Here is a 27738-nt window from a genome sequence, read left to right as displayed (position 1 = left end):
ATATTAACAGTGGCTTAATGTTAGTAGTTGCCACTAACTTCTTTGTACAGTACGAGTTCTAAAAAAATGCCTCCATCTAGGAAGTAAAATTCAATTTTAAAGTGATCTTGATCTTATTGTTCTTCAAGATCAAGATCACACAAAAAAAAGTGATCTTAGATCAAGATCAAGATCACCAAAAAAAAAGTGATCTTGAAGATCAAGATCACGATCTTGATCTTCAAGATCACTTGTGATCTTCAAGATCAAGATCACGCCCATCTCTGGTTACTGCCCACCTCTGGATATAGCCTATGTAGTGAATTTCGTTATAAGCTAGGCACACATTTGAAGCGCTTTGCTTAAATGCTCCATCAAACACTACCCATTATCCATTCTTTTATCACAATAAAAGATATTGTATGTACTGCAGAGTAAAACCAAAGCTGTAGCCTACAATCCTACATCAACAAAAAGCTGATGTTTCACCACCATAACATATGCCAATAAACTGAAATCTCTCGAAAAGTATAAATTATAATTTGGCAACTCTGCACAAATTAAAATTATAGCGAGGTACCATTTCGTTCTTCCAAGTTCCAATCGGTTGTTTAATTCTTTTGCTTCTGGCTATTGAAGGCTATAATTTGGTATTCTGGTTCACGTCAAACCATGACGTTGTATTTTCTATATTGTAAAAACACTTTGAGACTTAAGTGACACTAAGTTAATTCAGTTTAATATCTCAGAGTGTATATTTCGCATCATGAATCGATCATTTGTGTCAATACCAGACCAATCTGATTTTTAAATTTTAGTATGAAGCCAGGCCACAGTATCAAGGGTATTACACTTAGATTGCTCTGTCAAAAAAATTGCTGCCACAGAAAGATACAATACTGTAAATTATTAAGATAGTTTATGATGAGTGCAAGCTGGTGTGTGTATTTTTATTACTGTCAGCTAACTGGAATTTTTCTATTCAATTGTGTTCAATTTCAGCATTTATCTTTAAAAGCTCATAAGACACATATTTATCATGTCGGAAAGAAGTGAAAATGACTTATCTAAGGTAACTTTTGAAACAAGTGAAGGGGTAGATGTCATCCCAACCTTTGACTCAATGGGATTAAGAGAAGATTTGCTACGTGGAATATATGCATACGGTAACATTGTTTGCAGTGATATTTTATGTTGAACTAAAAATGTATAGAGTTGTTAAAACTTTATGTTTTTATTTAAAAATAATGGAACAAAAAAATAGGGAGCTGGTATACAAGTCCTCCCCCCACCCCCTTGGTAACTCATGACAAAGAAGAATTGTCCAAAACATGTGGATTGAAGTTCAGTTCAGTTTATTTTTTTGTTTTGTTGGCGAAAAAGAAAGACACAAAAAGCAAAAACACAATTAACACAAATAGTTCGCACAACAAGGATGGCAGCGAAAGACCAAAAGGTCACCAAAGTCAGCTGCCACCCAAACATTTAAACAAAAGACTCAAAATTAAGAACATTAACACATATATTAACCGAGTTCTACTGTATATTATATAGCACAATACCAGCACTTTACATAATACATTAACAATGGAATAACACAGGGCAACATAAAAAAAAACTGTGTAGAGAAATAAGCGGATGATACGTTTCAGGAGTGATCATTGTACAAATTCTTTAATAAAATTTATATTTAAATTTAAAAACATTATATATAAGACTTTTCTTTTATTTCTTTTGGTACTTGATTCCATAGTTTCACTCCATTAAAACATAGCATCTTCTTACCAGAGTTTGACGTTGTAGAAGGCAAATATAAATCATTCTTTTGGTTCTGACGGGTTTTATGATGGTGAATTTCGTTTACAAAAATAAAGCAGCCAGCAAAGGCCCGGGGCAGCATTTTGTGCGCATATTTGTACATAAATTTTGCAGTCTTTAATTTAATAATATCGTCAATTCTGAGCACATTAAATTGGTGATAAAGAACAGTTGTATTTGTTGACCTCGGCAAAAATAAGCAGGATCGAATGAACTTGTTTTGTAATACTTGGCGTGGAGCAAGCAATGTAGAGTTTGCTCTTCCCCAATTTATAATCGAGTATTGGATCTTGGATTTAAACAAAGCATAATATAAGGTTTGTAATATTGTTAAGGGGGCAATGTATCTCAGCTTAAATGCTATGCCGCAGACCTAGCAAGCTGCTTTCTAAGATTAATAATATGACTATCCCATGTCAATCGCTCATCCAAAGTTACGCCTAGATAGTTTATACATTTCTTCCTTTCGATGGATCGGCCACTGATGGACAGACTGAAATTTTCTGCTGCACTTTTTTTGTTGCAGAGGATCATATATATAAGTAGTTTTACTATAATTTAATGAAAGTTTATTGGATTTCATCCACACATCAATTTTTCCTATCTCTCTATTGACATTTTTTTGGAGAGATGACAGGCATTTATCTGACATATGGAAGTTTGAGTCATCAGCAAAAAAGTGTAGTTGAAAAAGAAGATGCATTTGGAAGATCATTCACATAAAGAAGAAAAAGCAAGGGACCAAGGATTGACCCCTGTGGGACACCACATTTAACAACCATTGAAAATAGAATTCTAACCGTTAATTTCTGTACTTTGCATTCTATTTGTTAGATAAGATGTTAAAACGTTTAAAAACTTGCCACGAAAGCCATAATGGTGAAGTTTTTTTTAAAAGTATGCCATAATCAACTGTATCGAAAGCTTTACGTAAATCAACAAAAACCGAGCATGTGTATTTGTGATCATTCAAGTTAGAAAGTAAATCATCATAAATTTTTGTCAATGCTAAGCTTGTTGAATCATTTTCACGAAAACCATGTTGATCTGGGGTTAAAATATTATATTTGTCAATAAAATTCATCATCCGTTTATATAAAAAATTTTGGCTAAAGTTGGCAATAAAGAAATTGGTCGCAAATCTGTAAAGTGTAAAGGTGAACTAACTTTTGGTACAGGTATTATCAGACTCTTTTTGAGTACATCAGGAAAGATTTCTTGCAAAACACATTTATTCAGTACTTTTGTTAATAAAGGGCATATAATTACATTCGCCATTTTGATAAATTTAGAAGGTATTTCAAAAATGCCTGAAGCTTTATTTGCTTTGAGGCTCCTTATAGCATCAGATACTTCTATCTCATTTATATCAGGTAAGCCAAAAGAAGAACATTTTCTGTTTAGCATGAATGATTCAAAATTTACATTTGAATTTGGAATTTTAGCTGCCATTGAAGTTCCAATATTTGTGAAGTAATTATTTAATAAATTAATGAATTCAATAGAATCTGTTTTATAGCTTTTATCATTTATAGTCATAGTTGAAGGAAGCTTTTTATTATTCGAATTTCTTTTCCCCTCTATCATCTCATGAATGATCTTGCATGTTTTTCTTGGAGTCACTTTTTGTTTCTTCAAACTTTTTTTTATAATGTTGATTTTTCAGTGATTGTTTCAAATGATTCAGCTTATTGCAATATGCTTTGTATTTCCTCTTTGCTGATTCATTTTTATTTTTTATCCAATATCTAAATAGTCTGTTTTTTGTTTTAATAGATTTATGAATGCCTTTTGTTATCCATGGTTTGTTAGAGAGCTTAATTTCAGTTCTCGACATGTTTCTAAGTGGTGCATGTTTATCTAGTGTTACTTGAAATCGCATAATAAAAGAGTGTAATCAAGTTGTCTGCATCATCACAATCAGTATTTACTTCATTCAAATTAGACTCTAAATCGCATAAGAAGCTGTCAAGACAAAAGTGTTTTAAGCTTTGAATTTTTTTGGTGGGTGAATTACACACTACGTTTTTATTTTTAACGTATAAGAAAATAGGTAAATGATCAGAGATGTCATGTAAGCAAATGCCATAGGCATTTTGGTTACAAGTTATGTTTGTGTAGATGTGATCTAGTAGGCTTGGATTAGATTCTCCACAAAATCTAGTTGCACTTGTTATCAATGACTGGCAGCCTGCAGCTTCAAGGGCTTCTTTATAATTTAATACTGCAGGAGACTTTGCAGCTTTTAACAAGTCAATATTTATATCTCCACAAATTATGTATTTACATCGAGAGTTTTCTAATTTGTTTAAAGAATCAATTATTTTGTCTTTGAATGTAGAAAAAGCGTAACTAGGATGACGATATATGACTCCTACAATAATACTTGGTGAGTTTTTTGCACAATTTCCACCCAAAGATTTTCACAATTGGGTATACCAATCGAAAGGTCTTTTCGCTCATTAAATATATTGCCTTGTTTTAAGTAAAGTGCAGCACCACCAGCACTGCTACAAGAATCCTTATGTAGCATGACATAGCATGGTATATTGGTAAGGAATAATTAAGGAACGAGTTAGGACCAATTTTTGTTTTTGAAATTGCAAGAATATCAGGAGAATGATTGACAAGTTGAATAAATTCTTCAATGTTTTCTTTGTTTTTCCCTAGACTTCTTGTATTAAAGTGAAACAAAGACAAACTACTTTTGAAACTTGTAACAGTTTCTTGCAACTGTTTATAGTTAAAATATTGTGTATTTGGTTCTGGTTTTAATTGGTTTGTTATATCATACTTTTTGAGCATTTTGGTTGATTATCCTCAACGTTTGATTCCAGGCAGTTGCTGTCGTGTGATGTGTTGCACTTCACTTCACAATCAACATCAATGTTACAGTCCTCGAAATTAGCGGCGGCACACGGCAATTGCCGTGGTAAATGCCGCCGCAAACGTCATAATGGCCATTCTGCTACGGCAATAAAAATGCCGTCGCAAAATGAGCATTTAATTCGGATAAAAATTGTTCAAAATTTCTTCCTGTTTGATTTACTCGCAGCGTGAGAGTTTAATCAGCAGAAACATCGCACCAAGACCTCACCTCGGACTATTTTACTTGCTGTGAACACTCACACAGTCTTCAAAATTAGCGTATTTTTACTTCGCAAAAACGTTGACGAGGCCAAACGGCAAAAGTTGAAATTGCCTCGGCAATTGCTGTGAACGTTTATTACAAAAAAATTGTACCAAAACATGCAAAACGAGAAGAGAAAAAAATAATCGAATAGTCTATCACGACCGCACTGTTTGATTTGTTGTGATGTAATAATACCAAAGGTAGCGATAAAGCGATCAACGCGGATACGCACGCTGTTACGGTGATTCACGTTGTAACTCATTGGGGGGAAAGTAAGTTAATTTTGGGTTGATTCAACGTTCGAGTCAGCACAAATCGATTTAATTTTCCCGGCGAGTTATATCGCGTAACAACAATGCCCAATAAGATATTTACGTTTGTTTTACATTAATTCGACTTCTAGCGACGTTAAATTATCATGAAATAACAACGTTAATTGCTCAATCAGGTACCGATAACAAATCAATAGCTCCCTGTGGGAAGATTGCCTCGATTTACGTATACAGTACACTAACATAACTCGGCACAATTAGGATACTGCGAGCAACACAAAGTCTGTTAGATAAAGAACTAGTTAGAATCGGAATCATCGGATGATGAGGTTGTCGCGTCGTCACTGGAATACTTGAAGACGCAAAACTGCCCGTTCATGAACGCGCGATGCCATATAATCGGAAGCATTACTTTTCTTTACTGCCAAAGAACCATTTATCCAATTTTGTACCACTTTTTATATTCGCAACGACACCGGTCAAAAATAAGCGTTCGATGAAAGAATAACTTTTGCGTAACAATTAAGCCAGTATTTATAAGGTTGCAAACTTTTTACAGTTCACAAGAGCATTGTCAGCGTATAAAATAGCGTGCGTGATGCTCTGGGCTACCGCCGTGTGATACACGATGAAGAAGAAGTGCATAAAATTTCTTTTGATTAAAGCATACGGCAATTGCCGCCGCAACCCAAAGTTTGTTGATTTGGCGACGGCAATGTTTTTGCCGTCGTAGATGGAAGCTAATTTCGAGGGCTGATGTTAATTAGGTTTAGCAAATCATTATCAGAAATTCTTTGAAATGGTAACCCATCCTGTAAACAACTTGCACAAAAAGACGTGAACAGTGTGTGAACAGTAAAGCAAAGGTAAAGTACTTTCACCCTATATATATGTTTGGTCGAGTCCTGTCTTTGTCATGAGTTACCAAGGTGGGGGGGGGACTTGTATACCAGCTCCAAAAATAGTATTAGGACTCTCATAAAATACCATTATTCTGTGCCATCATGTCCAACCACTAGGCCTATAGTTGATGCAAGTATGTAATAGTGTATTTGTGACTATCAGCATAAATGTGTCCATTTAACAAATTTATAAATATTTTGCAATTTAAAATAATTTAAAGCTTTAGTAGAGAGTTTGCTTTGTTGAACCATAGAGAAATAAAACAAAGTAACTTCAGCGGGTTTAACATGATGTATTACATACACAAATATAACATAATTAAAATAAACTCAAACGTTTTCGACACGTACATGTGTCCTCATCAGGAATTACATATCTGCAATATAAATAAAATGAAAATTGTAAGGTAAATTTGACTTTGCATTATAACTGTAACTGTATACTAGCGACACTCCAGACTGAAAAACACACAAACTGAACGAGTGACACAGGAATGATTACAAGTAAATTATACGGTGGAAACAGATCACGTGAGGTGTAAACTACAGGCATTTGACAAACAATTAGAACACATCCAATAGGAACGATGAGCCACACTGCCACAGGCGAATAACTGCCGGTTGAGAGACGGATTATTACGTTTGATAAGGCTTCCATGATCTTAGTCTGAAATTCAGATCTGCCTCGAGAGATGATTTTAAATTGGTTGATTGAGACATTGTCAGTGCACGTTTCACAAGAGGCGATGTGCTCTTTAATTGCACTTTTGGTTGTTAAGTTTGGATTTAAGTGCTCCCCGGCCCTTGTCAACAAATGTCTGGTTGACATACCAATGTATGTGTGGTTTGCGTCACGCAAACAACTAAATTTATACACAACATTTGAAGAAAGAGCAAAGGGGGTAGGCGACTTCAGTTGAAAATATTGGTGCACTTTAAACGTTTTATATACAGGATGAATGTCACATAAAAATTTCTTATTTATAAGTTTAGCTAGGTTTTTGGCAAATCTTGTTGAATCGTTTCCTAAAAAGGGTATATATACTAATAAAATAACTAAAATCTACTTTTTCAGGCGTGTCTTTTGGTTCATCAGCCATGAAGGTGTTTAAAACTTTATTGAAAAAGTGGGAAGGATATCCATTTAAATCATCAGATTCTGAACTTAATTGGAGTTGTTCTGCTGTTCCATCTTGATCATGTTGGTCAACAGAAAGTGGAAGTTTCAATGCTCGCTTCTGAATCTTTTTAGTTTGAAGCTTATCAACACTACTGATTACCATGGCTCTATAAGATCATTGATCCGAAAGAAACTGTAGTATGAGATCAGTATCACTAGTGTATGCAGTGACTTGCAGTGTCACCTACGCCCTACGGTATAGCAACAGATGGAAGTGGGGGGTCGTCTTATCTGGCAAACATACCTTAAATAACAGATTTTTGCTTGTAAAGTCAGAAATATACTTATAATCCGCAAAATACGGTAATTTTTTTGCAAAATTATTTTGCAAAAAAATTTTTTTGATAAATTACTCTCAGACCTTATTCAGCATGAAAAACCAACCATGCAAAATTAATGAAAAGATGATGGTTTACTATATCATATTCTAACCAGAAGTTATAATCATTCAAACATTTGAATTTTATGTCTACCGAGGGGATATTTCTTTACATTTCAAGGGGGTTGTGGGACCTCAAAAAGTTGGAGTTGGTCAAAAATTGAAAAAGGATACTTTGTTTGACCAAAACTTCCATCTCATAATCACTATTATAATCAGTATGAATTTGCACCGTCACAAATAAAAACAACTGAACTGACATGACAAATTTTCATTTAATTGTTAAAACATTTTATTTCTATTTTTTTTCTGCATGATTTCAACATTTAGCGACGTTAAAACGATGTAAAAGTGGCAATGATGATTAGGCTATGGTACCTGTACCCAATAATTTTCAAAAAAAAATTCAAAAAATCACCAAATAGGGAACTCTCCGAAAAAGGCTCTCACCGAATAGGGAACTCACCAAATAGTAGCAGACCCGTAGCAGACTATCATTTTATGCCGATAATTTGACTTTCTTTAAATTACAGAATGTTAGTTGTAGCAGAAAACAAAAATGTGTAACAGATTGTTAGGATAAATAAGTATTGCCAAGTAAAACAGGCTTCTAAGTTCTCAGCTGACATGGCTGCAGAGAAGTTATTAAATGGCCTCCAAAAGTACCGTGTCTGTAGACCATGTTTGGTCACTGCCAACGTTCCTCCACATGCGTCAGTATTTAAAACTTTTTTCTCTATTTGCATTTGCAACCTTGTTTCACAAACAGGCCAAAGTCTAACCTCCTGGGCCATGAGGGTTAACTGAACCTCCTGTAACATCCTGAGATTAAACAGTTAAAGTTCTATAAAACAAAGACAGGTTTCCTAATTTTACTACTTTTGATCTTAGTGTCACAGTGCTCATTGTCACAACATTAACATTACCTGCAAAATGCACATTACATCCACCACTGGATTGTCCCTATCCTCTTCATGTCACCTTCCCATCATAACATGAAGATATGTTCTGTCACTTGCTTCATCAGCAAGACACCCAAAGTATTTACACCATGCTTTATGCTTCTCCAAACACCCTTTTTATCACCCTCTAAGTCAGTGTTTTTCAACCTTTTTTTGGCCCAACACCCCCTTTATAAACTGGCGAACTTTTACCGCCCTTCAACAAAAACGATTAATTTACTGTGCTGTTTACGTCATAATCGAACTCACCATATTTTTTGATATACTGAAAATTACTGAATTTAAATTTTAAATAGATATTATAGCGTTCGTAAACAAAACGGTTGGTCAATCAAATACGACGATGGTGTAAGAGAAATTGTTTGGCTATCGTGCGAGCATGTAGAGTAGATTATCCAGAAAATGATGTAACGAAATCATTACGCTGGGTGGTAGATGGGTTAAACCAAACTGCCCCTGCAAAATCAAAACGCCCCCGTTGAGAACCACTGCTCTAAGTGGATAACCTGTAAAACTGACAAGCAACTATTATTTGTGCAGTTTGGTAGTTAAATTACCATGCTCTATGTGGTAAACAAGTCTGATTTCTTTGTCTTGCCAAATTTATTTTGACGATAGCATCAATATATTTTGGATAATAAGCAAGAAATATTTTGCAGGTTTCGAAAAGCCATCTGCGATACAACAGAGAGCTATCAAGCAGATAATGAAAGGAAAAGATGTCATTGCTCAGTGAGTAGCCTTCAAACAATGTTTTCATGTTGGCAATTTTGCATTCAAAAGTTTACATGTTATACAAGGAAGATTGAGATGTACTTTATGTAGTAGTTAAGTGTCATCGCCCAAGCTTTGTACTTTTGCACTACCGGTACTTATGCTTATGTTTGTAGTCTTCTGTATGTGTGTGTTGTTTTTTCATGTAACTCCATATGGATGTGTGTAATCTGAGCAAAAGAAATAAGTTGCTGAATATTATATTCAAAAAGTCCGAGTGCAAAATTCATTGCAAATGTATAAAGTATAACTCCGTCGAATAGGTTATGTTTAAAGTTGTTGTTCAATCACTGGCTTGCATTTGACACCCTGACTCCTACAGCATTCGTCATAGCACATGACTAGAGAACTGTTTCGAAAGCTAGTACTACCACAGCAAACTCGCAGCATCAGGCTAAAACAGGTCGTTAGTATCTACATTGTAAAGTTAACAACGACCATGCTGCTAAAAGCGACACTCAATCCATTGCATAACTTGTATTTGTCTGGAATTTTCTTATTGTATTCCGAATTAGGGTGGCGCTGTGCAATGTGCATTCCTTGAACTGGATGAAGTGAGTGTGTCATTTTTTTCCAAGAGTCACACATATAATTGCAGGGCGCAATCTGGCACAGGCAAGACAGCCACATTCTCCATTGCAAGCCTGCAGATGATTGACACACAACTTCGAGACACTCAGGCTTTGGTTCTCTCACCAACACGTGAGCTGGCAGTTCAAATCCAAAAGGTTTGTTTGCTTTTAATATTTCAAATCTCCTTTATAGTGGGGTTCCCAGGCACTCAGTCATTTCAACTTGATGCAAAAGTTTCGTTTTCGGTACCAATTTGAAAGTAAGGACCTATGAAACAATTTTGGTCTGAGTGTCAAGCTGTCAGATGAAAAAAACAAAATGGCCGCCAAAATCCAAGATGGCGGCCAATTTCCAGATTTTTTCACATTATGCCTCGTAACTTTTGTACTATTGAACCTAGAGTGGTGATTGTGATCTCTAAACTTAGGTTTGTATGTATGAGTAATTCGATAAAAATAAAATAAACACGATTGGAGCACAGAGTGGTGATTTTGGTGTCTATGTCAATGTTACGTTCACTGTTCGCACCTTTATTACATCATTGTTTTTTAGTTTTGAAATCGGAAGTCGATGTCTAACTAACTTCGAGTCATAGCAAGGAAAACAAATTATTTCCTTTGTTTCTAGCATTTAAAGAGAATGTCCCCACTGATTGATAACCCCTGCTGATAATTTGTGCCATAAACATAGTTTTTTAGGCAACTGACCTCAACGAATGAAGTATTTTTTCCGTCAACTCCTCGAAGGACCCAATTCATTACCAGTACAAGAGACTTCCAGGAAAATTCTCTCTGTGAGTCAATTGGCCATGTTAAATATGACTTCTCTTTTTACAAACTTGAATTGTGAGCCTCCACTTGCAGTGTTTCTGGCCCTGAAATTGCATTCCCAAACAAGAAGCAGGATGCTGGTACAACTGCTACACAGCCATGCTCTGAGCGTGTCATATAAGAAAGTCCTCAGCATTGAGTCTAAATTTGCACAGGCGATTGCAGATATGCAAGGAACAACGCTGATATAGTTTGTCCTACAAACTTACGTCAGGCCATTTTCACGGTGGCAGCTCTGGATAACTTGGATCACAATCCCTCATCACGCACTGCAAGCTCGTCATTTCATGGAACTGGTATTTCAATATTTCAATTTCCTTCGTCATAGACGCCTGGGTTGAACCAAGAATATCTACAAATCAATTCACAAAAAACAGGAACCCGCAACAGTGAACCCATCCTGCCTCGTTCGGATAAGTTTGTACTACCAGTGGGCCGAAATCTTGTCAACCAACCTCCGGGAAAAGATTCGCAACTAGTGACAACGAGTTCATTCGATGAGGAGAAACATCACGAACAGGCATGGATGGCTGCAGTAAATAACATCCTATTGATGGATTGTGATGCAGAGATGCACACTCCAGCGATGTGGTCTTCCTACCACGCTGCTCGATTAGATTGTGTTGGACAACCGGAAAAATGCATTAAAGCCCTCTTGCCACTTTTCCACGAAAAAGCCGCCAATCCAGAAATGATTCGACATGGAATGGAACTGGTGAAAAAGACAACAGAGCACCTCAACCCACACCAAGTCCCTGTATTGGTAGTGGATCAACCACTCTATGACATTGCCAAAAAAATGCAGTGGACCTTCCCTGACATTTTTGGGGAAGACAAGATTGTGGTCATGCTAGGTGGGCTCCACATTGAGATGGTTTTGTAGAGCACCATGGGAGATCTTCTGCGTGGGTCTGGATGGCCTGAAACCCTGAAAATATCTGGGCTAGTGAATACAGAAGCAGCAGCCACAGCTTTTCTGAAAGCATCCAATGTAATGAGAACAAGATGTGTCCATCAAGTTACTGTAGTGGTACTTAACAGCCTTCTAAAACGAGCATACGAAGACAGTGGAGCCGAGATGGCTCTTGAAGATTGGGTCATTGTAGCTTCCCAACAGAGTCCAACGTTCAAATTCTGGTTACTCATACACAAGTACCAACAGATCATATTCATGTTCATCTGGGCACATCGGGAAAGGAAGTTAGAACTCATGGTTAATACCTTGCAGATGCTTGCGCCTCTGTTCTTTGCTCTAGACCACCACAATTACGCAAGGTGGATTCCAATCTTTATCCGGGACCTGGAAGGTCTTCCACTTAGCATCCAGGAAAAATTTAATATGGGACACTGGACAATAAATCAAAGCAATCACCGTTTCTCATCCTTACCTATCGATCAAGCACACGAGCAAGCCAACAAAAGGGTGAAAGGAGTTGCTGGCATTATTGGTCTCACTGAGAATCGTGACATGTTAGAACGCTGGATATTGACTGGCCCAGAAATCAGCCGTGTCGTTGAGGAGTTCAGTGGTGAAAATGCTCACGACGATGATGAAGAAGAACTCCCTCATCATGAAGAAGGATGTGCATCTCAGCACCGATTTCTGCGCCATGTTAAAAACCTGATGGAGGTGTTGCTGAGCAGTGGAAATCCTTTTGAGGAGTTGTGGAGACATGGTTACATTAGATGACAAGATGTGTGAGTCGGCAGTTGCTGCTGTATCTGTCCATACAGTCGAGTCTTTGGGACAAGAGCAGTACAATAATTTCAGACAGAGTGTGCTTGACTCCAATGACACACCCTTTACAGCGTCGATCAAGCGCAACAAGTTAGTGTTCTTCCATGAGAAGAAAACACAAAAAAAGTCAGCAGTTAAGCTGAAAATGCAGCACTTCAAACGTCACGCAGAGCTTTTTGGGCAAGCTTTTCTTGAATTAGACAGCCGTGGGGGAAACTTGGAGAGGTTTTTTCAACACGAATCTTCCCTATACCCACCTGCGTTGTCTTCTGAAGGGTCTCTCAACTCTTGTACCAAGTCAGATTTGCTGGTATATATCACGGAAGCCAGTGCAAGTAGCGCAATTTCTGTCGACTAGGAGCTACTTGCGCAAGATGTTTACGACTTCATTATTATTGACGGTGGAGTACTGATACACTCACTTTCTGGTACAACTGTCCAAGGCAAGACCTTTGATTCATACTTCGAAAAGGTATTTTGCCCAAGAGTTTGCCATGACTTGAATCGATCGACAAGAGTATACATTGTCTGGGACCAGTATCGTGCACTGACGTTCAAAGGAGGCACAAGGGAAAAAACGAGGAACAGGCATCCGACAGCGCGTATCTGGTACTGCCAAAATCCCAGGAAATTGGCAGAAGTTTCTAGCGAATGTTGATAACAAGAAGGAACTGTTCACAATCCTGTCGAAGATAACAGAAGAAGAGTTCCCAAATGACAAGAATGTCTACATCACTGCAGGTGATCAAGTCCACCATGTTGGGAACGGTCCACCAATGAATCAATGCAACCATGAGAAAGCTGACACGCGTGTTTTAGTACATCTCCTCCACGCACTCCAATCTTCGTCAATTGGGGTGGTGTATACTGGAGACACAGATGTTGTCGTAATCCTTCTGAGTAACTTTCATCGCATAAAGGCTCTGAACCCGGCAGCAGAAATTTGGATCTCATTCAAAGCGGGAAAGTGAACCAAAATGATCTCCCTGAATACTATTGCCATAAACCTAGGCACGACAATATGCAAAGCCATGGCCCTTTTCCATGCATTCACTACTTGGTGTTCATGCAGACAGTACTTCTTCCTTCAAGTTCAAGGGTAAGCGATCCTGCTGCACGTTGATGCACGAAGTTTCACCCCTCATGGAGCAATTTGCAACTATTGCCGACACTCCATTCCAAACATCCCCAAGGTAGAAGGAAGTGGCAAAGAACTTTGTCTGTAGACTGTACTCAAATGAGGACAATGATGTTGACCTTGTCCGAATGAAGTTGTTCTCACAGACAACTAGGGACGTGAAGATAACTCCCCCAACTAGTGATGCTTTGGATCAACATCTTAAAAGAAGTGTCTCCCAAGCAAGCATCTGGGCAACAGCCTACATGTCCATGATGCTTGTCATGAACCCAATTGACCATGGGTGGAAAGAAGAGAACGGCAAGCTGCTTCCCATTTGGACCACACTGCCCCTCGCCAAGGATGTGTTCCATGTAGATGTGAAGTGCTCTTGCACAATTACCTGCTCTCGGTGCAAATGCGTAAAGACTAAGTTAAAATGCACACGCCAGTGCAATTGCACATGCAAGAAATAACTGGACTACACAACAATTTTCAATATTGACAATTGACATGTAGGCTATATAAAATATACAATTATTTCAATATATGGGCCTTCGTTAATTTGTTAGCCATTTTCTTACTGAATGTAGGCTATTGTTTCGAGAAGTTTTTTCGAGCAATTTTGCAAGCCTTTTGTTATAATTGAGTTTGCTTTATGGCCCTAAACCAGGGGTCGGCAACCTTTTGAACGCAGCCTGCCAGTTTTCAAATTATGTGGCTATGTGCTAATGTTAATGACTTATTCGCGTGCTAAACATCTTTTAGGTGCGGACAGTTTTGCCCTAACTGCCCTAAACTATACGAGCTGAATCTGTAGCCTATTGATGTAGAAATTTGGCATTCTTGCGTGCCTTCGACTAACTGTCTGGTCAACTCTGCATTGCTTCGCTATTTTGCAGTCATTCGTACTTCTAACGCAGAACTAACAAGATTGCTACACATTTATTTGGAACTGAACTCAATATAAGAAAACATATTGCTCTAATCGTGTTTATTTTACTTTAACTGAATTACTCATACATACAAACCTAGGTTTCGAGACCAACATCACCATTCTAGGTTCAATAGTATAAAAGTTACGAGGCATAATGTGAAAAAATCTGGAAATTGGCCGCCATCTTGGATTTTGGCGGCCATTTTGTTTTTTTTTCATCTGACAGCTTGACACTCGAACCAAAATTGTTCTATAGGCCATTACCTTCAAGTTGGTACTAAAAACGAAACTTTTGCATCAAGTTGAAATAGGGGTAGGCAGTAAAAATGAAGGTATTCAGATTTTACATAGGACTCTTTTTTAAACAATAATATGATATGACAATGCAAAATTAGCAAAAAAATTTGAACTTTAGGCGTTTTTGGCGGTTAGCACCACAAAAACCTGAAAATTGCTTTTTCGGGTTGTAAATTTAACAAAAAATCACAATTTTTTGGAATAAATGGTTTTCAAATGTGAAATACAGCATGAACTTGTCATTTTTTATGCAAATCAGCTCTGTGAAGATGGAATAATAACTCAAAACTAATTCGGAATTTTATTAGTTAAAGAAAAGTCAAAAAAACACAAATAAATGGTAAAAAAGCATCAATTTTTTTATGGTAAAGTGTTCAGAAAAGGACAGGCCTATTGCAAAACCCTGGACACTAGAAGAGATAAAGAATATTATGGTATAAAATGTGGAAGCTTTCGAGGTTAATGCATTTAATGGACTTCTTGAACTGTTGATGGCATCTCAGAGGGGGGGGGGGGTTAGGGTGATGAAATAAGGATTTGGGTATCTTATTCCAGAGTCGTGCCGCTGAGGGAAAATACCTGAACTGACAGAAAATGACCGCCATCATGACTGACTCTGCGAGTAAATACCTTAATTCATATAATAATAATCCCATATAATAGCCTATTATAATAATGATATAATATTAATCCCATATTCTAATATGCATCCCTAAGTTGATCAAAAAGTACCCTGTCCTATAGTTCTCTGTCTTGTGATTGCCCCAAAATCTGTTAACTACAGACATGAAACAGGTCCAAGCTGTCTGTTATACTTTAGACAGCATCTCGATCATGAAAGTAAATGGAGTTTATCAGTCGCTTCACTTCAGATCACGTAAATATTCCAGCTTTGGTTTTTGCATCTTGCAAAGTTTTAAAACAGCTCTTTAATTGCTTGAATGCTCCGCTCCACCCTCTGTAGAGTTGTTTAAGACCTAGTTTTATGTGCAGAGAAGACATCAGTATTTTTATTGCATCTACCGGAGGTTGTTGTTTTACATTATAAGGTCCAATCTCATAGGTGGTTCTTGGAGGCCAATTCCTCTTCTTGTGAAAAACGGTGTTTCTGTTATCCCAGAGACAAAGACAGCATCAAAACTTGATAGAACCACCCTGAAGCGCCATTATGAAGGCCACCATCTTGAAATCACCAACGACCTCCCAATTGTAGAGGTCCTACTTCAATGCACTCATCACGATTTTGATGTTTTAATATTCTTCCTTTATATAAACTGAGTAAGCCGGAAGAATGGAGGGACACTTGTCTGCATTACTCAACAATACAGCTGTGATATTTTAGATGAGCTGTCGATGAAAAGCTTCCAGTCAAGGATTGCAGGAAATGCCTATTTAGCCTGAGAGACTTCTATATCATGGCAGTAGCATAAACCGTCTTTAAATGTGTAAAACACTAAAAAGCTTCTTCGTGAAATAAGTTGAACACTGTCATCCAATAAGTCCCATTGCTCTGTTGTAAAAATGAGTAGCTCAGCATTGGACTTTATCAATGACAATTTTCCGACACTATCACAAGACACAAGGTAGACCAAAACTTTCTTGGGAAGAACTTGTAAAACGTGACCTTGTAGCCCTGAACAATGGACTCTGCCAACCCAATAAATCGCGAGGTGTGGAGGGGAAGACTTAGTTCTTGACAGACAGACAGGCCACACCCTCATGAGGATTAATTCATAGCCTGTATAATCAAAATTGGTTGATGATGATGATCGTTTATGTCTTTTTAATGGCGATAGTAAGGGCGCTTTTCACCAGTAACTCAGAGTTGAAGACAAGACAAACACACTGTGTAGGGGTTGCATCTCGCAAAGCAGTAAATTTAAATAACTTGCTCAAGTAAGGTATGCGACTGCAAAAATGCTCAGCCCTTTTTGTTTCATCACAAAAGTAAAACCTTGCAAGGCTTTGTGTGCAAACAGAATCCAATTGTTACTTAATTATACACATTAGTAGGTAACTATTGCTGGAAGCAGCTGACAGTAAATTTTCAACGTTATGTATAGGCTATGCCTATTTTCATGAGAAATGAGAAAAATTCAAACTAATCTGAGGAACACAAACCTGAAGTTATTGTGGTACAATAAAGATTTTTTGTATTTTTTTGGCAAAATCAAACAGAAAACAGCAATTATTTCTCAAGGACAAAATTTTTTTCTTGTTTTGTTACACTGTGTTATTGATGGTGAGTGGGATGTTTCCAAAGAAGGGAATTAAGAAGTATTTCTGCAAGATTCCTCAAGTATAGCAGGCAGTATCAAATATCATTACTTCATATTTTGGAAATTAAACTCAATTTTAGGTGTTTTTGCCTCAATATCTATGCTTTTTTTACCATTTTTTGGACTTTTCTTAGACTAATATTATTCCAAATTAGTCTTGAGTTATTGTTCTATTTTCACAGAGCTGATTTGCATAAAAAAACGACAAGTTCATGCAGTGTTTTACATCTGAAAACCATTCATTTCAGAAAATTGTGATTTTTGTTAAATTTAAAATCTGAAAAAAGCAATTTTCAGTTTTTTGTGGTGCTAACCGCCAAAAACGCCTAAAGTTCAATTTTTTTTGCTGATTCAGCATTGTCATATCATATTATTGTCTAAAAAAGAGTCCTATGCAAAATCCAAAGTTATGCATATTGCCTAAAATCCACCCTGTACTGCCTACCCCTAGTTGAAATGAAATTGAAAAAATGCACAGGCATGGAACCCCACTATTAGCTGTTGCCGTGCCATTTATTGTCGCAATGCAAGCATCGTGTCAAGCATAATATAATACAAGCAAAATGTCGACTAAATCGACTACACAAACATACTTGGATATTTTTCACAAGAAATTTGTATATATAGTTTATCACTTGAAGAAATATTTCTTGGACGCATATTTTTGTTTTTTGTACCACCGACAATGTGGTTGATCACTTTGGCTTGAAATGTGCTGTGTTTCATTTTTTTGAAATGTGCTGCTGCTGATTGGCAAAGTGTGAACTCGAATATTAAAATACTTTGATGTCAGTGTAAACAAAAGGTGCAACATAGCCTCTTATTATGTGGTACAAAACAGTGAATGCAATATTGGACACATAATAAACGCCAATCAATCAATCACAGCAGTGAAAGGTGCCTAACCAGACAGCAATACCCGTCATTTTTCATTGATTCAACGTCTGCAGATGGGTTTTGCTTTATGGTTAGGTACCTTCCAGCTTCCACTGCTGTGTCCACTATTGCATTTGTAACTTTTGTTCCAGGTTATATTGGCACTTGGCGACTACATGTCTGTGCAGTGCCACGCATGCATCGGTGGGACCAACATAGGAGAGGACATCAGGAAGCTTGATTATGGCCAACACATTGTATCCGGAACCCCTGGCAGGGTGTTTGGTGAGTTGCCCTCATGACGTGTATGTATCGCAGTGTACGGTAGGCTATGTAATGGGAGCAAAATAAAAATAATGGTTATTATTTCATAATAACAGCAAGAAGACCATTATGCGAATGCATCATGACAAGTTTCCAGTTTTCCCGAGGGAAGTTTCACCAACTTTTTGCTTTTTCTATTCAAACCTATCTTTGCATTGCAAGTGATGATACACACAGTGAAGGTGGTATCAAAGTATTTGATATAATATATTCCAAAGATAAAATGCAGCATTTGCAAATAAAGTGTTTGACACAGCAAACAGGGCCAAAATGATATGATACAAACACATTTAAGTATGCCACCGCCTCCAGATATGATCCGTCGTCGTAACCTCAGGACCCGATCCATCAAGATGTTGATCCTGGATGAGTCTGATGAAATGCTCAACAAGGGATTCAAGGAACAGATTTACGACGTTTACAGATACCTCCCTCCTGCCATCCAGGTACGATTAAGTTTGCTGTAATGAATGATATTGCTGAGACAAGGTTGTCGCTTTAATCCTGATGAATACCTCTGGCTTTGTTGACCGAAGAAGTGACAACATCAAGCGGCGATGGTTGAACTATTTTCTTGTGCAGTTGAACAGTGTACTTCAAGAACAACCCTGTACCTAGTGGCACTTGTGAGGAGAACTGTAGCTGCAATAACAGTGGTCAACAAAAAAAATTTTTTTTTTCTTGCATGGGCTTTAGAACTGATTTAGGGTAACTTTGGGGTGCTGAATCCGAATCTGACCTCAGATTTATCCTATCACGTCAGGTTTGTGAGATATGATAACAGCAAATTGCTACTTTTGTCAAAAGTGGAAGATTTGGCGTTGCGTTTACCACCAACATATGCAGTGCTATAACGAAAGGTTAGTGTTAGACAGGCCAAAACAGCTTAAATAAGGTTACTGAACAAGCATTGCCATAGGCCTGTTTAAATTTTTGTGGTTTCTTGCAAAACATTGACGGGGGTGGTGGTCAGGTATACTTTTAGCCTCCCTTTTAGCTTGTTACTACTGCATGGTTAATAATGTTGCTCAGAAAACAAATTGGTATCAAAATTATAGTTGGTGGGTGTATTTCAGCTACTTATGTACTACATGGCCTGGATTTCTAAATATAGCACAATGTGTATGTGCAATAAACGCAACGTCAAATCTTCCACTTTTGACAAAAGTAACAATTTGCTGTTATCATATCTCACAAACCCGACGTGATAGGATAAATCTGAGGTCAGATTCGGATTCAGCACCCCAAAACTACCCTAAATCCATTGAAAAACTCCATGCAAGAAAAGTTGCGTTGACCAGTGTAACCGTTTTAATGATGGCCAAGAGTAAGACACTGCCAGAACTGACACAAACAGCAAATCAGTCGCTTTTTAATTGATTCAACGTCTGCAGACGTTAAATTAATGTAAAAACAACCGATTTTCTGTCTGGAGAGCTACAGAAGAGGCCTTCTCGAAATCTTACCTCTGCCAATGATTTAAATTTATGTTCGCTTTATAAGTTTTCTATATTGCAGCAGCCAGTAGCACAAGGCACCTAAATCAACCTTAGCAACCTCGTTGCAGCGTTAGCTTATGATTTCACTTGTTTATCTTCCACTAGGTGGTGTTGCTGAGTGCTACACTTCCTCACGAGATCCTGGAAATGACGAACAAGTTCATGACTGATCCCATGCGGATCCTGGTCAAGCGGTAAGTGGGGCAAGTGTTGCCTAGGGTGTAACACTCCGACCAACTTACTTGTTGGCTAGTTATTGTGGTTTGCGAAATGACCTAACTTGATCAATGGAAAAAAAATATTGTTTAAGCAGGCCACGCTCCCAATTTTTGTCGCAAAATCCCCATTACTCCACAATTTGCTATATCTCGTATCCTGGTGGAGATAGAGAGCTGCTTTTGACACCAAAAGATGCAGAATACCAAAGTTTCTATCCGACTTATGAACATGCTATAGCTCTAAAACCTTTTCTTCTTTCTATATTTAATTGAGAAAAACTGTTTTGAGAGTAAAATCTGTCATTTTTGAAACAAAATGCTTGTATTTCAGATCTTGGCTTGCACGATTGTCATTCAGTCATTAAACATAACCTTTAAATCAAACTTGTAAGCTGTATAAGGTTTTGCTGGGTCTGCTACTATTCGGTGAGTCCGATTCGGTGAGAGCCTTTTTTGGTGAGTTCCCTATTCGGTGAGTTTTTAAAAAAAATTTTGAAAATTATCGGGTACCGTAGCCTAATTATCATTGCCATTTTTACATCGTTTTAACGTCGCTAAACGTTGAAATAACCCTAACCCTAATTCTGCACGATTTCAACGTTTAGCGACGTTAAAAGGATGTAAAAACGGCAACCGACAATTTTCAAAAAAAAATTCAAAAACTCACCGAAAAAGGCTCTCACCGAATAGGGAACTCACCGAAACGGGCCATTCCGGGTTTTGCTAGGGTTGATGCAGCCTCATTTAAGATGTCACTTGTTGATCGTAAACTAGCTAGTCTTTTGTCTGTTAATTTACAAACATTAGAACTCACAAGGTGTGTTGATGTTGAAGCAATTTCCTCTTCACTGCCACTCAAATTCACTGGATGATGACTTTGGCATTTCCTCTTCAGAAGATGTCTCTAATTCATTATATACTGTTACTAGTAAGATCAAACTCATCACTAGCTTGTTTATGGCAAGTTCTGAGAGTTCTGTCTTGCATTTGCTTCAAATTTTTGCGACTGACAGCCACATCAACATCACCAATCACCATGTTACGTTCTGAGCGCTGATCTAGAAGAAATTTTAGCTCTTTTGGATGAACTCTTGAAGACATTGGACAAGAGCAAATAACCTTTGTTCTCCAGTGGTCTGTGCAGGGGATATCTTTTTCATTGATGGTACTGTCAAATGCGAAGTTGCATTTACACGAGCAAATGTCAAATAGCTCATTAGCCTACATCGTTTTTCAAAACTGGCAATTTTTGCAAGCAGCTTGGAGATGCGAGTCTCTTCCTTGGTTGTGCCTTCAAACTAGAATAAAGATTTAACCTGCTTTTGATCTTTTCTTTAATTCTTCGAGATGATAACAAGACACTACCTAAGTTTGCAAAAACCCTAGTTTGGCGAATGTCTTCTTCTACAAGACTTGCAAAATCAGAGACAGTAGGCTTAATATTGGGACCTTTTCCAAGTTTTAACTCATGCTGCTTCCAAAAATATCCTTGAATTACATGATGTAGTGTTGGTAAACAGCATAATTTTGTAAGCTTTTGCATCACAGATACATTGCTCAGAATACTCTGACGTGACATTTATTGTGTAATAACTTTTTATTATAACCTCTAACCTGTAAATAGGCCTAAAGGATATATTATATATACATTTAAGTAATGTTGAAAGAGTTTCTATCACAGACATGTAGTAGTAGTCCAGTTTTAATCCGGTGATGTCCCCGTTACCGAGGGTGGCCGGATTCACCTCCAAGTGCCCCAATCGTCTTCACACCCTGCCTCCACATCGATCTGTCTAGTGCGTCCTCTATTGTCAAGCCCACCTTGCTACTTTCTTCCTCAACTTGCTTTTTCCACGTTTTCTTTGGTCTTCCTTGTTTTCTACGACCCTCCACTCGCAACTCCAGCTCTCTTCTCAAAACATCATCTTCATCCCTTCTCAAAACATGCCCATACCACCTCACTCCATTCGCTTTCGCCAACTTATCAACACTCTCATTCAACCCAAGCAAGCTCATAAGTTCTTCGGTATTCCTTTTGTCCATCAGCTTTACACCACACATCTAAATGATTTTTTTTTTCAAATTTTTTTCCCCCCTTAATCAAGTTAGGCCATTTTGCAAACCACAATAACTAGCCTGCAGCAATTTGTAAAAAAAGTGTGTAAAGTGTTACACCCTAGACCAGGGGTCACCAACCTTTTTTGCATGCGGGCCACTTTGGCACTAAGGAGAGCTATGGCGGGCCGCACTAATAAAATTTTATGTAGGTTGACGCTTATGCTAGAAAAGAACGCATTTCGTACCCAGTATCCAGCGTTACATGTTGTTCATATTTATGTTAGAATACCGCAGCAACAAAATTAATCGAACAAAGCTACTGCCAGGCCAAGCTTCTTTTACAACACTTTTGACTTTTTTAACAATGCCTAATAAACGAGGCCACTTGTTTTGTGCACTTATAGCGAGGCGAGCGGTTTCATCAAAATATTTATCGCCAAGCAAGAGTGGTGTTGTTACTTCGCTTCGCGAAAGATATCTTGCAATTAACAGTTTCAGTAAACAAGGAAACGTTTGACACATCGCAATACAGGCAGCAATAGTGACCTGCAAACATATCAGCGAAAAAGAGGCTCCAATAACATGGAAAAAGAAACCAGGTACCATGAAACAAACGCTTGGAGAAATCACCGAAAAATTGTAATTCTATCGTAATTCATGAACAGTCTTCTTTCTAAAAAAGCAATGATTTGGTTTTTCATCCTTTTTGTGAGAGTCTATAAAACCGTCTTTCCTTTATTATTGACAACTCTCACTTACGGTGCTTATCAGCATGGCAAGAATTGTTGATTAACAACATTTTGCAATACTTGCTTCGGCAGAACATATACTAAAATTGGAACGATACAGAGAAGATTAGCATGGCCCTGCGCAAGGATGACACGCAAAATCGTGAAGTGTTCCATATTTCTTAAAAAAAAAAAAAAAAACGTTTTGCGATACTAAGCTAAATATTTTCATAATACAATTAGAAAACGTCTTTAAATTTATATATAATATTTTGCCAATTTATTATAAATTGAGTTGGCACACCGATCTATTTTTCCAACAAAAACTTGCATAAAGGGCATACTGCTCAGGAAACACAATAACGGTGAAACGCACACTAGTGTTTAGGCCTACATGGCACTTGCAAACTTAAAATAAGCAACCCTATGCTCACAGACAAATTCGAAAACAGACGTTTTAATCAACCACTGGGGCAGTGTGGCTGGACATCGCATTGGAATAACTTTAAGCAACCCCCACCAAGAACTATAATCTTATTGGTTGGTAGGTGGAATCGTATGCAAAGCGAAAATATGCTTCCCGGAAAGTGTTTTTTGCCTTCATGCTCTTTAACTCCTTAAGAAAAGTATTTTTTGTTATACTTGTACGCTGATACCTTCCGCGGGCCGCAGCGATACAGCGTGGCGGGCCGCATGCGGCCCGCGGGCCGTCATTTTTGTGACCCCTGCCCTAGACTGTTGCCCCGTCATATGCCAACAATTGTGATGGCTACAAATTAGTAGTCGTGATGTTATTGGCAATTTTCATTAAAACTTTGTTTAATGTCGAAATTTGGCTATTTTTGTGCAAACTATTTTGTTTACAAATTATTGATTTTCTATTGAATTCATGATTTCTTTCCTCAGTGATGAACTGACACTTGAAGGCATCAAGCAGTTCTTTGTGGCGATTGAAAAAGAGGAATGGAAGTTCGACACACTGTGTGATCTCTATGACACTCTCACCATCACTCAAGCGGTCATCTTCTGCAACACCAAGAGAAAGGTGAGTTGCCATCTCACTATGTTCAACATCCAAATATATTTAAATTTTCCGGTGGCCACCAAATGATGTCCCTGAAAGTGATACGATGATTGGTCTCCCAAAATAAATTTCTTCCATTTCGTTACAGGTGGATTGGCTCACAGAGAAGATGCGAGAGGCGAACTTCACAGTTTCCTCCATGCACGGAGACATGCCTCAGAAGGAAAGGTCAGAGATCATGAAGGAATTCCGATCGGGTGCCAGGTGGGACTTGATATGATGATAATAATAATGCTTGTTTTTATGTAGCGCTGTATCTATCGCAGAATGCGTTGCTTCTCAGTATAGAGGCGTTAAGCCGTAGGTTGCTAAGCCGTATAGAGGCGCAACTCACCGAACCCACTCCATTGCTCAGCGCCAAGCAGGAATTAAATTCAGTACCATTTTTAAAAAGTCTTTGGTATGACCCGACGCCCGACAGGGTATCGAACCCATGCCTACCGATTCAGAAGCGGACGCACTAACCAATAAGCCACCGAGCCAGTTATGATATGATGACAATTGTCAAACTTGTCTAGCTGGCTTGTTGGTGAAGTTGAAAGAAGGTAAACCATTGAAGTCCATGTCATTTCATGTTAACAACCTATGACGTAGTCACATTGTCATCAGCGGTATTGAACCCAGATAGATAGTGACTCACACTTGGCGTGACCGGTCGGCGGTCACCATGCAACCCCAGGACCACCTCACTGTATATGAAATTCAATTATTTCAGGAGATCTGTAAATTTTAATCGTTCCGAAATGGTAGGAATTAAAAATATTGTTCGAACTAGAGTGGATTGGATTGCAAGTTGAGTGGCAAGCTAATGCGCTCAGAGTCTGATTATTTCGCTGAAATATAAGGCGGCCAACGTAGCTGTTTGCTCGCACTACCATCTAATTCCTTCCGTCATCTCCTGTTTCATGTTTGTTAAAGCCGAGTCCTCATCTCAACTGATGTGTGGGCTCGTGGGTTGGACGTTCCTCAGGTATCCCTCATCATCAATTACGATCTTCCAAACAACAGAGAGTTGTACATCCACAGAATCGGAAGGTGAGTACTTGTATCTTTCTAGGGGGCACTTGCAGAAGGGGGTTGGCTTGCTTGCTGTCAGGGGTTGGGTTGGCTTGCTGTCAGGATCTGTCTTCTTTCAAGTTACTGTTGTAGATTAGATATTCGTCTTTGAAGCAAACGATTTTTTGGATTGTTTTGGTCGCAGTGACCTCAGTTTAAGAGGAACTAAAAAACAACACATCAAGAAATGTTAGGCTAGTGTTAACGTTGTGTATCCTTTGATGATGAGTGCATCTTATCGCGGACAAGCTTATTTTTAAACGGTTTGCTTTTATCACACCATGCAGTCGACCAGTGCGTGGTTTCTAGCAGTTTTCCTCATCTTTAACCCTTTTCTCTCTAAACTTGTTTGTGACTTAATTGGTTTTTAAACTCAATTCAACAATGGCGCCAGACCAGGATCTCCATCAGCGACCTCATTCTGTTGTGGAATGGTGATTGATCTCATTAACACTAAGGCTTGTTAACGTTTGGTGCATCGCAATTGCGCGCATCTTTATTTTAATCTCCTTGTTGTTTCCTGCTAATCATGGCCCTTTTGTAGATCCGGTCGGTACGGACGGAAGGGTGTAGCCATCAATTTCGTTAAGAACGACGACATCAGGATATTGCGCGACATCGAACAATATTACTCGACACAGATCGATGAGATGCCGATGAATGGTGAGTAGCCGCGGTTAGTGTTAGTGCAGTAGCGTAGATTGTGTATGATGGTATAACGGCTATTTCATGTAGCTATTTGCCGAGTCAGTTATTCCACCGAGTGCTCAACCGCTTGGTTGTGACGCGGCATAACGTGTTTGTTCAAATTTCGTGCTTTCGAACAGGGCTGCCAGTAAATTGTTTTTCATTGGCAGTTGCTGAATTGATCTGAAGCGGAACTTGACGAAACGAACATTTTCTACCGATGTCGGAAACACTGCATGATTGAACAATTGGAGTAGTGAAAGGGCGTAGTGAACACTCCAGGGGGCGCTCTTGGCCCCTTCCCAGCGTCCAGTGGAACACGTTTGGCAACGTCTCCCCGATTGTGACGTCACTGGTCATCATCTCATCTTGACCTGTCATTGTCATGGTGACGACGTCTTCCCGGTAATCGCGGCAGGGAATATTATCCCAGTGCTCGTGTCTTGGCATGGTCCGTAGCGGCATCTCCTGATCTGGTGATCACCCCATGAATCCCCATCACCGGGCAGACACACCTCCCTACCTTCTGTGTTGCCAGCTGGCAAGTTTTGAGATTGTGCAACGTTTTTTAAAGTTGATTTTACGTTGAAATCTTGATGCGATGTCGCTAATAAAGCATTGGCGTCTGGCCCTGACTGAAAAGTCTTTTCATTTTTTAAAACCAACCAGACTTGTCGAAGGAAGAGTTCTTCAATGAACAAATGTTCATTGAAAGAAGTTTTTGTCTTAAACTAGGCTTTGCTTATTACTGTTGACATTATGATCTGGCAACCCTTGAAAATGCCTGACAATGTGCAGGGTTGCCACTTACATGGTCTTTGCTCTCGAAACTGACCTGGTTTTGCTTTCCAGGTGAGATAAAGGTTTACCAGTAACGAGATGCGGCATGGCCGATTTCTTCGGTTCCGTTTCGAACCGACTTGATACAACAAATACCATTTTAACCTGAGAGACCCCTGACAACGGATAATTAGTGGTATCCGATCGAGTGGAAGCTTAATTTTGGCAATTTCAGATACTTTGAACCACTCACACAGGGCCGGCCACCGAGATTGACAGAGTAAAGTTTCCACTTGCTGAAGTAATGCCTTGAATTATTCCATCCACTAGGTGCCGCTAAATGAAGGGTTGACCTGATTCCAAGATACGTCGTAATGGGTCATAATTACCGACCTAACAGGCCTGATACTAATGTACAAGGGAAAAAAGCAAGTTAATATTATTGTTCCCGACAATTTTCACCTATTCAAACGTCATATAAAAACAGTTCAAGTCTACTGAATATTACGTCATGGAAGTTGCTAGAAAATGTGCCAAAATTCCACCATCGTTAATAAGACTTGTGTCAGGCCTGTTTGGGCCTGTTTCGATTTGAAACCTGTTTAAACATGAATACATTGGATTACATCAGCTTTAAACACCTGTTGAATGACTTCATAATTGTCTTTCATTATTGCGTCATAGTACTGCATACGTGAATTTGAGATATTGATATCTATTCTGGTCATTCGTAAAATGATTGCTTGAAAGTTGGCCGCTCATTTAACTGTTGGCTTAGTGCTTGCTAGCTGGACAAAAGTTCCGTCTTTTATCCAAGTAATTTGTATTGTAGTGACAGTTTTTAGAGGTGTCGTTGCATCTCGATTTCGATAGCCGCGTGGGCTAGTTTTACTGGAATACACTTTTGAATAGACGTTTCGAAAGTGTGTTTATTTTTCGGTCAGTACATACCTACAGACGAACGGATTTGGGAATTTTATGTTACAATTTTCCCACGAAGAGATTATGGTTTACCGCTGTGACCATAAAAAATAAAAGACGTTGTTGTCAGTTGGAACTTAGAAGCACAAAGAATAATAAAGAAGATCTTGTTGGTTGGTAGGCTACTGAAGAACTTTAAGCTAAAAAGTAAAGACATATCTTCTCAGTTTGGTACTGAAGAAAAATAACTTTGACAATCATTGGCAAGAAAGAAGATTAAAAGCAATCTATCTGTGCTTGAAGATTCAAGTGGAAGAATCCAAGCAAGTTTTGTGGA

The 27738-nt window shown here is 38.3% G+C and overlaps 1 protein-coding gene and 1 non-coding gene across 2 annotated transcripts; both read left to right on the top strand.

The window, feature by feature from the left end:
• Positions 1-988: 988 nt before the first annotated feature.
• On the top strand, positions 989-26859 carry LOC145774036 (eukaryotic initiation factor 4A-III). The gene is made up of 11 exons (XM_082585168.1): positions 989-1145; positions 9285-9357; positions 9998-10127; positions 18199-18331; positions 18683-18816; positions 19975-20063; positions 23780-23918; positions 24046-24161; positions 24876-24992; positions 25558-25676; positions 25871-26859. Exons 1-11 carry the CDS (start codon positions 1019-1021, stop codon positions 25885-25887), a joined length of 1194 nt encoding a protein of 397 aa, XP_082441294.1. The 5' UTR covers positions 989-1018; the 3' UTR covers positions 25888-26859.
• On the top strand, positions 22953-23056 carry LOC145774939 (U6 spliceosomal RNA). The gene has a single exon (XR_014290110.1). It is a non-coding gene; the product is annotated as a U6 spliceosomal RNA (small nuclear RNA).
• Positions 26860-27738: the final 879 nt, after the last annotated feature.

The sequence above is a fragment of the Aplidium turbinatum genome, chromosome 7 (genome assembly GCF_918807975.1).
Source record: "Aplidium turbinatum chromosome 7, kaAplTurb1.1, whole genome shotgun sequence".
In the NCBI taxonomy this organism is placed as follows: domain Eukaryota; kingdom Metazoa; phylum Chordata; class Ascidiacea; order Aplousobranchia; family Polyclinidae; genus Aplidium; species Aplidium turbinatum.
Note: the sequence above shows the minus strand (reverse complement) of the source record. Positions and strands in the feature narration are given on the sequence as shown.